We start from the raw sequence: 15,926 nt of genomic DNA on the forward strand, positions 1-15,926 counted from the left end.
AGCAGGTACAGTGGGGCAAAAAAGTATTTAGTCAGCCACCAATCATGCATGTTCTACCCCTTAAAAAGAGAGAGGCCTCAACTATGAAAGACAAAATAAAATAAAAAATACAGAAAATCACATTGTAGGAATTTTTAATGAATTAATTGGTAAATTCATTGGTAAAACAAGTATTTGGTCACCTACAAACAAGCAAGATTTCTGGCTCTCACAGACCTGTAACTACCTCTTTAAGAGGCTCCTCTGTTTCCCACTCGTTACCTGTATTAATGGCATCTGTTTGAACTCAGTATCAATATAAAAGACACCTGTCTTTTTTTTGTCTCTCATAGTTGAGGTATACCTATGATGAAAATTGCAGGCCTCTCTCATCTTTTTAAGTGGGAGAACTTGCACAATTGGTGGCTGACTAAATACTTTTTTACCCCACTGTATGTAATGCTATGTAATGGAAAAAGTGTGGGCTAATGGGAAATTAGTAATAAGACAAGCCAAGCTTCTAAAAAGTGTAGGATGAGATTTTTATATTATATGTTGCTGTGTGACCATAGATTTAAATATAACAATATTTTTCAGTCCCACAATAAGGATTAATACCAAAACATACTTAAACATAATTTAGTAAAAGTCAGGTGAACTGAACAACATCTCTAATAATAAAGTACTAAAAAAAAAAAAAAAAACTGTTGACATGATCATGGGCATCTGAGTCTTACTTAAGTCATCAGGGCCTAAAGGCCATAGAAAAGCCAATGCAGCATAAATCATTAAAAAAGTCAGTGCTGGCAATGATAGAAAGTCACCAGAACATTTAGTGCCCACAGCTCATTGCACAAAAATTGCATTGTGTCATCAAGCCCCGCCCCCTCTGTTGTTCCACCTATGCGGTTTAACTATGCGAGGACCGACGCGCGGAAAGATGGAAACCTAATCACAGCGCCAAAACCGGCGGTAAATAATGATAAACCGCACTTACGGCCACCGTGTGAAACCGCATAGGTGAGATAGGGGTATTAATAGTTAACAGATTATGGGCCAAACTTTGCTGAGTGATGATGATAGAATAATTATAAAGGTCTTGACTAAAACAACATGCATGTTCACAAAGGAGTTTAAATTTTTTTGCAGTAAAAGAATACTCTTAACTAGTTACTTTTATCAGAAAGTAATGCTGTAATGTAACTGATTATTTTTTAATGACGGTCATTTTGTTATGTAATTAGTTACATTACAGCATTAATTTCTGATAAAAGTAACTAGTTAGAGTACATTTCCATGAATATATGATGTGAATACATGATAGAGTGGGTGAGTAAAATCCCTCATAATGTTACAGGCCGTATCGTAACAGCGGGATCTGTGAATGTACTCCATAGTCGATAGAAGAAGTCCAATCATTTTCTGTGCAGTGTTTCTGCATTCCTGGATGCGTGAGCTTATAGACACCTAAGATTGGCTAGTGTCACTCTGAATGACAGGAGGGAAAAAGTGTAACAACATTTCTACCCATAAAGCACAACCGAATTTCCTTTTTTGGACTTCTAGCTACAGATTATTAACAATATCAAGATTTGGAATTGCTATCTGATGATAGGTAGAAATAACCCAGAGGGCTGTGTGAGAAATCTAATATTATGATGCAAAAGTAATATGGTGTATTGTATTGTAATCTACTGTCTGTATTTACTATATGGAAATCTGAGTATTGAACATCCTATTTAAGAACCATGGGTTTAAATATTGAGTTGTTTTTATTTGTCAATGCCACCATGAGTGCAGCCATACAGCCGAATCGAAATACCGTTTCTCTTCTCTGTCATTAAGTATTTACATTGTGTAGTTTCCAAACAGTATTTTGTATAAAAATATCAGCAGTCAGTGCAATATAGAAAAAGATTTAGTTTGAAGGTAACAGCAGTGTACTTGTAATAAATAGATTTAAATAAACAGAGTGAATATATCTTGTAAGCATATGAATGAATATACGTCAGAGTAAGTGTAAACATTGAATTTTTTTAATATACTGTACATTCGAATACTGTATATGTAAAAGTTTTAAAGCTCTAAATATAAAGGCATTTGTAAAGTGCAAGACAGATAGCATCAGTATAACAGTTGTGCAAAAAGACAGGGAAGTGTAAAAGTTTAAACAGTTTCCGATTGAAAGAATTTGTACATGTAAAGATTTTTTTAAGATTTGTTAACATGTCCATGCGTTCAGAGTTTTGCAGAGAGTATAAAGTGTCTTATGTGCGATTAAAGAAGTGTGGGATAGGCTTTAAATTCAGCATCCTGACAACTTAATGAATGAAACTGTTTGAAAGCCTTGTGGAGATTGACGGGTGTGAACCATCTGCAGCGATGCTGATGGCTTTTATAAGTGGGTGTGGAGGATATCCACAAGGGAGGGCAGAAAGACACTGATGATCTTGCTGGCTGCATTTACTATATGCGTTGCAGAGTCTTTTAACAGGAGGCAGTGCAGCCTCCGTACAACACAGTGATGCGGTTGATTCTACGCTCATCGGTCCTGGGAAACCTTTCCACTTTTTTGGTGCTTAATGCACACAAGGTTGTGGTCTCAAGTGCAAAGATGAAACCACTTTATGGACCTCACTTTATGGTTTATTTGGTCAGGTTTATATGTCTTGCTTTAACAGGTTTGGGACTCTTAGTTCATGTGAAGAAAAATCTCAGTTCTTTTATAGTCTTTCTACAGTGTAAACAGTGTAAAAAATTAAACCTATGTATTGCTTTCTTAAATTTTTTGTTTTACTTTTTTTTATGGCAAACCTATAAATGTAATGTGCGCGCGTGTGTGTGTGTGTGTGTGTGTGTGTGTGTCTGTGTGACCTTGGCAGAAATAGCTTTTATAATGATGCTGCCATCTGCTGCAGGTGATACATACTGAGCTAATGAAGTCCATTCAATACACACCCGCACACACCCATACACAATCACAACAATCACAATAATAATAATAATATTATAAAAGAAAATTTATATTAGATTTGTATTATTTAAATGTTATATGACATTAAAATAATACAAATAATACTATGTTGTCACACAACAATGATTGTTAAAATTGGACAAAATAGTGTCTGTTTAGGGTAAAATAAATAATAAAAATCAAACCAACAAGTTAATATTATGCTATTATGTTCATAGCTAATGTAGAAATGTTTTGAACAACACAGTTTGGGCAATAATATACAGGTAGCTAGAAGCTGAAATCTTTTAATTAAAATATCCTCTATGCATAAAAATGAAGAAACAACACAAATTAATCAGAAGACCTAAATAGTGTAGTACGGAGTTGCTTTTACAGTGTATAGAGTATAACCTAGTTTGCTTCTGAGAAAAGTCTGCTACATGTCAAAGTTATTATTGTTCTGTATATCTGTTACAGGTGGAATCATATGGTAGAACTGGTTGAGCAGAAGAAGGATTATTTGAATTCAATTCTTCGAATCCAGAATTATTTACTTGAGTGCAGTGAGATTAAATCACAAATTCAGGAAAAACGGAAAGCTATCGATGCTACGCAGTATTCAGGCAGCGACCTGGGCAGTGTCTTAGCGCTGCAGCGACGTTTGTCCACCATGGAAGGAGCTCTTGCTGTTTTAGAGCCTAAACTCATCCATTTGCAGCAGGAAGCAGAAGACCTTGCAACCTCTGAGCCACACAAAGCAGAGGAGATTCTGATTCCCTTCGAGGGTGTGAGTGTGGAGTGGGATGAATTGAAACGTACTCTTCAGGGCTGTGAGGATTCGCTGACTGTAGCTGGCAGGCTGCAGCAGTTCATTCAGGATTTAGATTCTTTCTTGACATGGATGGTGCAGAAGCAGACAGAGGCAGCATCTAACGACCTGCCTGAGTCTTTGGATGAGGCTGAGAGGCTTATAAACCTCCATGCAGCTCTTAACGAAGAAATTCGCAGCTATGAGGAAGATTTTGAGCGGTTGCAGGCTGTGAGGGAGTTGCTGGACTCAGAAGACACTCTATTAGCCAATGCTGCACTACACCAGTGGCTGCAGAAACTTAGTGCAGGCTGGAACAAGCTGCTACAGATGTGGGAGAGCAGGAGGGATGAGTTAGTCCAGGCACACATCTACCATCTTTTCATGAAAGATGTCAAGCAGGCCGAGGCCTTCCTTAACAACCAGGTGAGTACACTCATGTAGATAATATGATCAGCCACAACACTACGGCCAGGTGAATTGAGTAAAATTGTGCACGCCCAAGGCTCATCTATTTCTGTGGAAAACAAAAGCTAGCTGTGATCCCACAGAACAGCAAGTGTGGCACAATAGAAAGATATTAGAATCCTTATTTGTGATTAAGGTTAAGGTTGTTGATCCTCCAATTTTCCCAGATCTCAATCTGACTGAACATTAATGAAATGAAAAGAAGTCTGATCCACAAAGCCTTCATCCATCAACCCACAGCACCCACATGATCCACTGCTAAAGTTAAATTTTTTTTTGACATTTTGTGTCAAAGTGTAGTGAATGGCCTCCATGAAGGAAAAAAAAGTTGTAAAGGCTATAGCAGTGCGGGGGATCAATCTGTTTAGAGGAGTGATTCGGTTGGTGTGTGTGTGTGTGTGTGTGTGTGTGTGTGTGTGTGTCTGTGTCTGTGTGTGTGTGTGTGTCTGTGTGTGTGTGTGTGTGTGTGTGTGTGTGAAAGTTGCCCTACACAGTAGCCTCCCTGCTCCGGCTTTTTTTAAAACCAGTTTATTTCAAAGGTAAAGTGCAGATTAATTTTTTTATATGAATACTTCGGGCTGTGGAACGATTCATTAAAATGTCCATTATTTCACTTTAATATATGAGTGTTTTGATATACAAGCACACAAGGAACAAATTTTGCTCGCAATCCAAGATTTAACTGTATATAAAGTGATGTGGTAAATAAAAACAGGCTTACTATTAACACTAAGATGCAAAATAAAGTCGACAATGTATTTGCAAGGACTGGAAGGGAAATAAAGGAAAAGGGAGGGGAGGGAAGGGAATTGACATAATGTTGGATTATTAATAAACGGCTGTCTATGAAAAGGTTATCTGCATAGCAGAGTGAAGTCTTTTTCTGATAAAAAAAGACTACAGTATACTAAAGAGACATGTTGTGCTATGTTCCATTGTACTTAAAAGTATTTTCTGAGCCAGTACTCCTGACTTGCAGCCTCCTGGTGGTCCAGTGTTCCATTGATGCCTGTAACATACTGATGTTGGGTTGTCAGTTTGTGATTTTTTTTTTTTGACAAATGACTAACAAGTAAAACAACAACAGCAACAACAACAACAACCTTTTCTTATGACGCTAAATTTAATTTATAATTGAACCTTATACACATAAATATAAGCTACCTTTTAATAGCTGAGTCATTTTGTTATTTACTTAATTTAATTTTCGAATAAAAATCTCGTTAATAACAGAAATAGTGTTTGCAGGTTATAATAAAGATATAATATTTTTTTTTGTTTTTTTTCTTGTTAGGAGTCCTCATTGGCACATGTGGAACTCCCTACTACAGTGGAGACAGTGGAAGCCGCCATTAAGAAACACAAAGAGTTCAGCATGGCGATGGAGCTTAATCTGCACAGGATCAAAGCTGTAATTGAGGCAGGAGAGAGTCTCATCAGCCAGAACAACATCTACTCTGAGCGCATCCGAGATCGGGTGGATTTGCTCATTACCAGGTCAGACATGACTATAACCTTCTCAAAGCTTTTTACAAAGCACCAAAATTTGCTCAAAGACTTAGCTCGAACAAAAATAACTGTAAACTTTACATTTTTAATGCTTTATTTTTGTCAAAAATGGTTGTCTTCATGGGATATAAAGTTCAAAACAGTGTCAGACTCCATTAAGAGGCTTATGTTTCCTTTGTTGCTTCTCTTTGGAAATTTTCCCTATTGAGGGTTGTTTATCCTCCCAGAAGCGTGGTTTTTGGTTTGAAGCATACTAGGTAATAGGATTTCATTTATTACAGGATTATTCATTTATTATTCATTTGCTTGTACAATAGCTATATATATATATATATATATATATATATATATATATATGTGTGTGTGTGTGTGTGTGTGTAAACGTATATATATATTTATATTTAGTTTTTGTACAAGCAACTGAATTCGGTGGCATTAAAAAAATTGGGCGCTAAAAATCAGACATTGTGTAAATCCGAATTGTATTCAAACTGGCAGCTCTTTTGTGAACATATTGTTCTGCTGTACTGCTGCACTTGAGAGAGAGCAGCTGCTCCATCATCTTCTGCACACTGTAAACAATGCCCCTTTTTAGACACACAACAAAGAAGCATATACATGCCCACTCCAGTTTGACTGACTGACTGAGGAAGGGACAATAAAGAGTATGAAATTGGCTCTATAGAACAGAATATAAACTTCGGCGTTCCTTTTTCTTCACAAAACCCCTTTTTTGCATAATTATGCGCTTGGTTTGGTTTCTCAAATTATTTACAGTATAAAGGCTAATCATTATGGCAGATACATTTACAATACAATATATTTTCAAAACACGTATATGCTCCCCATCTCCCATGTTAAAGAATTTTATTTGAAGGCTAAATTCTATAGAAATGCAAACTTTATCTTTCACTGGTTTGTTGATAGAAGCTAGTCCGACCAAGCAATCTGATTGGATGAGAGGCATTCTACAAGCAGTAATAATAGACAGTAACTGGGATGTTTAACTACGGTATATGTAACACCCTGCTGCATCACATGTGTTCTTATACCCGTTATAACTGTCATGCGCCAGCAAGTATGAAAGTAGGTCGGTACTAAGGAGAGAGCTGCCTGCCAAAATCGACATTCAAAACCACAGCACTTTTAGCAAAAAAAAACAAAAAACACATCTGATAATGTTGTCATCTTAAACAATAATTAATAATAATAAAACCATAATAAACAGTGATAGTTTAATAATTGCTTTTAAGTACATCCAAACCACCTCTGAACCGTTTGTATTATTCATTTACTGCTACAAAGCTATCTAGCTTCTAGCACAAGGCTAAAACCCATATCGGCTCTCCGAACCCTGAGTCAAGTTTCTTGGTGTGTGTGACAATGGATTGTACACCCTAGCGCACTAGCTTTCCATTTAACACTATTTGGAATTCATTCCTGGATCGCTGAAAAGCATGCTAAATGGATATATAAAGAGAGACTTAAGAGATATTATCACCTCCATGTCTTATTCTCCTTACCTATTAGGTACATAGTGCAGGTAAGAATGTATATCTACTTTCACTCCTGTTAAGTACATTACCTTTCAGTCACTAACTGTTGGTTGCTAGTTCTACCAGTCGTGGAAGGGTACAATATGTGCTGGAGGTGCACCGTTGTGATCTGTTTGACACTTGGGCTGTGCCCTAGTGTCTGCGACCGCATTGCAGCCGTGCTGATCTTCATTACAGTAGCACTCCCACTTTTATAGGTATACTATAGTTAAATCCTGACATTGGTAGGGTTTAAAGTTTAGTAGTTAAACATAATGTGTCATGCTATGCATGTTTTATTTTTCTTGTGTTTGACTGACAGGGGGAATCAAAACCGGGAAGTGGCGCAGCAGTGGCTCAGAAAACTGACTGATCAGTGGGAGCTGCAAAGGTTCTTGCAGGACTGCCATGAGGTACTGTGTGGTTTTCTGGTTTTGTGTGTGCGCGTGTACCACTTATTAAAAGTGCAACATGCGCATAGTAGCAATCAGTCCTGTTCACATCAGGTTGTATATTCAACTAAACTATACCAGAAGTCCATCCACAATGAAGCAAACTGCATAAATGCACAAAGACAAGGTATTTTATATGCAGCACCAATATTGCTTCACAGCGGAATAATGTGCGAAGACAAAGCACCTGTAGACTACATTGCTGTTCAGCTCGTTAGAGACTTGAGCAAAACCCCGACACCTCAAGGAAGTCATGCATCTGGGCAAGAAATACTACAATTATTTGCTGTTTATTGTGATACTTTCTGATTTGGACTACCTTTAGAATCATTAAATCAATTCATGCACTGCTGCAACTGTCCTCTTTCTGTTTCATGTCTCTCGTAGCTTAGCACCTGAGCTCACTATTACTAATATGGTCACTCAGTCACTGATCTCCATTTTTTAAGTAAAAATACGCTCCAACCTCTGTAACAATATGCTCATTAACTAATCCATCACTGCATTTTGGATCTTGTCATCAGCAACATTTTCAAAATTTGTGTTGCTGGTAACGCACCATGTTTCAGAGTCTTGTCCACAATATTTTTCCTCGCCATTGTTCTCCTGTTTCACACATCAGAATGTGCAGCTACACATTGAACCTAGTAAGTCAATTTCCTTTTTAAGATCAGGGTAAACGTGTAGTAATACAGTACGGATTCAAATTTGAAGCTGTAAATTCTCTGAAGCCCTCTAGTGGCTGTATGGATGACATTTTTTAACCTATTCCCCTGTTAGTGAATGGGACAGTTCAGTTGTCCTTGATATATCGCCCACTATATTAATATTTCCTAAGAATAAATGTCTTTTATAGAAATTATGTGATGGTATATTCAAGGGTGTGGTTAATCCTCCAGCACTGATAAGTGAATAAATCCTTCCCAACAGTGTTTGACTGATGGTATTTCTGGTTAGTCACCTTGTGAACCAGTGTAAGCATACTGTATATTTAATAATGGAAACTTTAAAGCACTTATGTGCTCAAATATACAGTATAAATGTGAATGTCATATGTACTGTATATACTGTACAGTACATGCACTGTCCAATATCCACCCAAATCTCTTGACGGTTTTGTACAGGGTCAAGCTATGCTACTGTATATAGAAACTGTGTAAACTGTTTTAACTCTTGTAGACTTTAACTGTTTTTTAAGCAAATTCTTTGCAGTTCTTGTAGTATGTTGCTCATTTCAACTTTTAAGCAATTTGGTACCGATTTTAAAACTTAAAAATGAAAAGCAGTAAACCATGTGATGGCATAAACCAAGGCAACATTCCAGAAGTGTTTCAATGTCTACCAAGCACTCAAAGACTTAGGGTCTTCGACATCTCTGGCTAAATAAAATGCATCCTTGCACATTTGCAATTCAGGCTATTTATCACTGTAAATTAGAGTCAAAGTGATCTTTATTGTTGTTTTAACCATATACAGTAGTCCAGTACACAGTGAAACAATAAAACAACAGTCCTCCAGGACATGGTGCTACATGAAACAACACAGACCCACATAAGACTATACATAACTAAAAACAATTATACTAGGAACTCTGAAAGATATGAAGTGCATAAGTGCACAAGACAGTGACAGTGTGCAAGACAAGACAATCTGTCTTGGGTACACGGGTACAATGGGTACACTTTAAAAACAATGCAGCATCGACCAGTACAATGTACTTATAGTACAGTAAGTTCTGATGAGAGTAAAGTGGCAACAAGATATTGTAATATATTTATCATCAATTTGATGAGTGTAAAGGTGGCACAGTGGTGTAGTGGTTAGCACTGTTTCCTTGCGTTTCCAGGTTTCGGGTTCGATTCCCGGGCAGGCTCGATTCCAATCTTTTCCATTCAATTTGCATGTTCTCCCCGTGCTTGGTGAGTTTCCTCCCACAGTCCAAAGACATGTAGATTAGGCTAATTGGCATTCCCAAATTGCCCGTAATGTGTGAAAGAGAATTTGAGTGTGTGTAAGGATGTGTGTGTGTGCCCTGCGATGGATTGGCACCATGTCCAGGGTGTACCCCGCCTTTTGCCCTAAGTCTCTTGGACGATGCTGAATACAAGATAAAGCGGTATAGTCGATGAGTCAGTGAGTGAGTGATGAGTGTAAACATGACATGCTGCTAGTCAGCTATAATGCAGATCAATAAAGTAAACGGTCATTTGTGTTTTAGCAGCCAGTTCAAATATGTGAAAAAAGAGAAACCACTGAGATCACCTCAAAAAGATCTGGATATTTCTAACATTACCAGTCAACTGTCAACAGTTTCCCACACAAGACCTCAGCAGAGCTTGTGCATAGTCTCTTTTGGTACCAAAAAGAGTGAAAACATTGTGAAAACATTTTCGACACCACCTAAAAGTCTCTCCAAATTCTTTTACAACTTCTCAAGTTCTGGCTAGACCTTCAAGCCTTGCTAGCCACTTATTTGCAGGTTCTCTTGGAAGCATTATAGAATGAATTAGCCACCCACTAGACTCCATCCCCCGAGACCTAGAGTCAAGTTATGTCTTGGACCCAAGAGTATAAGCCATTCTAGGAGCAGCACTGGATGGGCAAGCACTTTGATCTGAGCCCAGAAACATTCAACCCAAACCTGTCCTACTTTACTTTGACCAACATGCCAAAAGATTACCACTTTATGTGATACAGGTTCTAGAGTAGCATCTGAACCTGGGAATTCATGGCTCCAGGATTAAAATTCTGGTATTGATTTGATGATCCTGTCTATCACCGTTTTTGGGTCTAAAAAAAAAAAGGAGCACAACAAGGAGGTATTTGGACACAATTTCAAACACCTTTTGCAAATTCTACAAAGGTATGACTTTTGAGGTAACTTTTGAGCACAACTGTAAGTCTCTGCTGCATTTACTGTGACTCAGAGTGTGTGGAATGTTTTTTTTTTATTTATGCATGGTTGAGATGCCAGGCAAATGGCGCTATTAGCACCCATGCCACAAAAAGGCCTGCTTACAGTACACCAGACCGGCCTAAACAAGCCTCACAGCTTTTGGAGCAGAGTCATTTGGAGTGAAATTGAACTTCATGTTTGGAGAGAACCCAACAAAGCCCATGGTGAAAAGTACACCATCCCCACTGTAAAGCATGGTGGTGGATCTCTCATGTTTTGGGGCTGTGTGAGGGGAGGTTAGTCAGAATTAATGGCAAGATGAATGCAGCATGTTATCAGAAAATACTGGCCGCCAATTTGCAAGAAGAATGGGCAGCTGTACCATCTGACCTCATGCACAATTATTACATAAGACCTCATGCCATCATTGATGCTAAAGGGGTAATACACAATATTAAGAACTAAAGACATGCAAACTTTGAAAAAGGGATTACGTTTTGCTTTTTTAGATTGTGCCATTCTGTTATGCTTTACACATGAGCCTTGTAAGAAATAAAATACATTTTTTTTTGCCTTCTCACTTATGTTTTCTTTAAAAAATGGAATACCTCTTGCAAACTCTCCCAAGGTATGAGTTTTAAGGTAAGTTTTGAGCACAACTGTAAGTCTCTGCTGCATTCACTGCGACTCCACAGTGTGTGGAATGTTTTTTTATTTATTTTGCGTCTCGTGTAAAATACAAGGACAAACATTGTCGATTTTTTTATTAAATATTTGTTATTGAAATCCAGTGGCTTTAACTATTTCACTGATTGGGGTCAGAATTAGGAGACAGTTCCATCAAAACATTATTAGGATTGCCTTCCTAATTGCCACCAAGATTCGCAACATTGAATTCCTAGTAGTACAGTGGAGCTAGTAAAGTTCATGCTTGACGCACTTGCTTCACCTTCATCACGAAGGATGAGCCCATGCACAACCAGTTTTTCTACCTAAGACTTAAAATCTCATTGGGGCAACCCTGTGTTTCACTGGGAAAATTGTTAAGTATCCGTACAGCCGTCTGCAGCCTGTTATAGGAACTTCTTCTCCCTGTTGGAATAGAAAAGAGCTAGTTTCTGATCAAGAAGCTTGGTATTGGAGGCCATACTTTAGAGAAACTCGGCATGGCAAGGGTTTATCCCCAAATATCCACTAAATGCTTCTCCCCAACTGAAATCCATCCCTTATCTTATATCTGGCATGCGCACAAAATGACTTTTTGCACACACTGACATTCTGGCCTGAGCCCCACTGGGTTTGCAAATTTGGTTTATTTTAGGACTATGTCGTACTTTTCTCTCTTTTCCTGTACATCCTATTATTCCTGCATTTTATTTAAAGACAGTTTGCCACACAATGTATTGCAGTCACAAGATACTAAACAATCGCCATAAAATAATGGTGTCTATGTGGGACATTTTTTCCTGCTTTTAATTCACGGTTTTGATTTGTCATATAATTTAAATAGTAGCAAAATGTGGGTTAATTTAGTGTGCTCTCATATGAAGACCCATGGTTTAAAGGATTAGCTGGATGAGCATTTATCCACAGAGTTCAGTGTGATTTTCTAAAAATGTATTTCTAAAAACAAAACATGAAAATAAGCAACATCCCTGATTAAGATTCTGGATCCTCTTATATCCATTAAAATAGTATTGACTTTTTGAGGACTTTATATCAACCTCCTTCATGACAGGTGAAACCCTTAAATCTTTCCAAACTGCCCTTAAGTTATAAAATACTGTAGCATGGTGACCATTAGAAAATCTTTCCAACGAATGATTAAAAGTTTAAAGTTCATGTGATTAAATATTGTAGTCCCAAAGTGTTTAATTCTCCTCAATTTCCTCCATTCTCTCCCTTTAAGAATCACTCCCATTGAGAGGAGAGTTTAGCATCACTGCATACGTCGTGTCCCCTCCCTTTTTTTCTCTCTCACACACACACACACACACACACACACACACACACACACACACACACACACACACACACACACACACATACACACACAGGCTCAAACACACACACTCAAACACACATCATATGGCACACTCTCCCCCTCCTTCTCCTTGCCTCTCTGTTTCTCTCCATCTGTTTTTACCTCGCACTGTTTTCGGATGCTGCATCAGAGAGAAACTGGGTCTTGGGGCTGAGCTCGCTATCATAGAAAATGGACTAAACAAAGAGAAAAAAGAGTGAGAGATGATTAGAGGTAGAGAAGAAGGTAGAGAAGAAGAGGAGGCACACAAAGAGGAAAAAAAAATCTTCATTTATATAGGAGCATACTGTAAATGTTGGAGCATAAATGGATCACAGGAGTATGTCTGAAAGAGAAGCGGAATATAAATAATCCTCTCACATCCTCTACTCTCCATCAGGCCTCTCCCACTTTTCCCTCACTGTTTTCTCCTCCGTAATCCATCAGAGAGATGACTGGATTCAGCCACTAGATCTTCTTTTTCCCTCCTTTTCTTCACTCTGCTATGGATCCACATTCGTCTGTTTTTCACTGCTCAGTCAGACAGTCGACTTTAACTCTGTGCTACGTTTGTTGAGGGTTTTGATTTTGCATCCAACACCAGGTCTACCTGGTGTGTGAGTATGTATGTTTATACATGCTATTACTACAGTATTTATGTGTGTGTGTGTGTGTGTGTGTGTGTGTGTGTGCTTATACTGTACCTGCTTCTGGTATTATGTGTGTGTGTGTAGGTATGTTTGTGCATGCCAATACAAACGTGTGTGTGTGTGTGTGAAAACGAGAGCGTGCATGTGTTATAGTTGTATGCTTATACTAAATGTGCTTGTAAAATAGTAAATGTGTGTATCTGTGTGTTTGTGTATACTGTATGTGTGCCTGAGTGTATATGCAGGCAGATTGCTGCTGGTAAGTCTGCTTGTGAGATGTCAAGACTTTTGGAAACCTGATTTTGTGTAATGTAGTCATGCTCTTTTCTATACATTTTCTGAGTTGGATAACTAACCATTTTGGGCTTGTTTTCAGTTTGTTTGCAGTTTGTTAAGCATTTAAATGATTTTTAATGTTTTAATGTACAGTAATTGGATAACATTCTGAGAAATAAATATGAAGATAATCAATCGTTTAAACCTATGTCTGGCAGTGACCTTATCACTGCGGACCTTTCACGCATACCTTACGAGAGTTTTTGTAAGTGATAAGCGCCGGTGATGGAGAAAAAAGCTAAAATAGTACATGTATGTGTGTTCCAGCTGGGTGACTGGGTGATGGAGAAGATGCTAACGGCACGTGATTCAACTTGTGATGACACACAGCAGCTCCATAAGAAATGGCTGAAGCACCAAACATTTATGGCTGAACTCACACAGAACAAAGACTGGCTCGACAAAATTCAGAAGGTGGGGACTGTGTGTGAGCAAAAATCTAAAAAAAAAAAAAAAGGATGTTTAAAAGTCGGGTCCAGTTTGTGTTGACAAAACAAAGATTTTTTAAGGAAATGCTTTAAATTATTTTCCACTGTTTGAGACAAATGATAAACATAATAATTTATAATAATTATTACAAGTACAATACTCTGCAGGTACGAAACTGTTGGGTCTATTTAAAACTTGTTGCATTGAAAATTTTCAGTCATTTGGAATAAATGTCAATGTCAGTTCTTTTGATTGACAAATGTTATTTGGTTCAAGTCAAACTGGGATTTGTGAATGAAGACTTAACACCTATTGACATTTACAGATGACAGCACAGTACAATGATGAGACTCTTAACTACAGTAAAACATTTGAATCAAGCAAACATTTTAAATCATTTTAAACAGTTTGTATATCTGTAATCGATAATCCTGACCAAGGTGTGATCATTTGGCGAGTGGAATACTTTTCGGAAGAGACGCTGCTATCTGTTGGAATGGTAGGCAGAATTATTCACAAACTCCTCTACAGGAATTATTGACCTGGCTTTTATCCATTTCCTTATGTGTGGGTGATTAAAGAAGTTTCTGGGAGGCCAGCATTTCAGACATGAAGGAGACGATCTGATCATGGCTCCAGAAAAATACTGAGAAAACTTTCTACCTCGATGGTATTCAATCACAAGTAAAACACAGAGATGAGTACATTAGTGTAACAGGTGAGAAATAAGGGTAGTTTTTACTTTCATAACTGTATGCTGTTATTCTGCACAATCAAGAATTCCAGTTTGACTTGAATGCCCCATCGTATTTTGATAGTTTTTGGTGGTATATTTGCCTGTAAATTGCAAACTGCTAATCAAATCCTTACAGCGGCATTTCTTTGTTCCGTATGTGGCTCTGGTCATTATGGCCAAACAGTTCAGTTTTTGATTCATCTGACCAGAGAACTCTCCTCCATTATGCTTGTGATCACATTTAAACTTGTTAGCTTGGTTGTTAGTTTAGTTTGTTCTTCCCTAAAGAAAAGTGTTTGTGCAGTCCCAAGGTTTTGCATTTGCATACAATTGCTTATACAGATGTTTGTGGAACCTTTAGATGTTTGGAAATTGGTCCAAAGCTGGATGTGTAGGCTCACCATATTTTTTCTCTGGCCTTGGATTACCCACTGGTGAAAAAACATAATGGCTATAAAGTACAGCCATAAGTGCACTCACAGTTGAATACTAATTTAGACATCCTTAAACCTTTGCAGGGGGTGGATTAGCTAAGGATATGCTACTGTATATGGTCAAAGATTTGCAGACACCTGCCCATTATAACCCATGTGGTTCATCCCCAAAATGTTGCCACAAAGTTGAAAGCCAACTGTCTATGTATGGTATAACTGAAAGACTTTCCTTTACCTACTCTCTTTTGACTAAATAGACAAATCCCAACACAGCTAATCCACAAAAGGACATAGTCTGATTGCCAGAAATTGTAACACGCTTTGTCCATCCACCAGCCTGAAATAATTTTTAGGGTGATATCTCAAGAATAAGTGTTTGAATGTTTACATTATTTACATGCATTAATTATTTTACATAAGTAGTTGTCCTTCAATATCTTCCTTCCTGTTTAAAGGAGATTTCAACTATATATCTTATGGAAATGTTCATGGAAATGGTATTAGACCATGTTGTTCTGCAACAATCCATGGAAATGTTAGGGGCTATGTCTCTATTGCATAATTCACTTGATTTTGATGTAAAATATGTACTAGAGGCTTATGCAAGATAAAGATTCCATTGGAGGATCCACCTTCTCAAAATACCAGTTCAGTCTTACCATCATGACCTCATCTTTAGTAAACTATAGATATAAAGATTAAAGATGTTATACAA

General features: G+C 37.7%; 1 protein-coding gene across 4 annotated transcripts in view; it reads left to right on the forward strand.

Annotated features, from left to right (window-relative positions):
• The window catches only part of LOC128527786 (spectrin beta chain, non-erythrocytic 4-like), a 73,740-nt gene that overhangs the window by 33,101 nt on the left and 24,713 nt on the right, over positions 1-15,926 (forward strand). For 2 of the 4 annotated variants that reach the window (XM_053500368.1, XM_053500364.1), the window contains exons 16-19: positions 3,413-4,169; positions 5,506-5,708; positions 7,578-7,668; positions 13,880-14,026. In XM_053500368.1, coding sequence (XP_053356343.1) covers positions 3,413-4,169; positions 5,506-5,708; positions 7,578-7,668; positions 13,880-14,026 — 1,198 coding nt within the window. Of the gene's footprint in view, positions 1-3,412; positions 4,170-5,505; positions 5,709-7,577; positions 7,669-12,803; positions 13,252-13,879; positions 14,027-15,926 lie in introns of those variants that run through there. The other 2 variants (XM_053500365.1, XM_053500366.1) reach the window with 2 other exon arrangements.

Source organism: Clarias gariepinus, chromosome 7 (genome assembly GCF_024256425.1).
Source record: "Clarias gariepinus isolate MV-2021 ecotype Netherlands chromosome 7, CGAR_prim_01v2, whole genome shotgun sequence".
Classification (NCBI taxonomy): Eukaryota; Metazoa; Chordata; class Actinopteri; order Siluriformes; family Clariidae; genus Clarias; species Clarias gariepinus.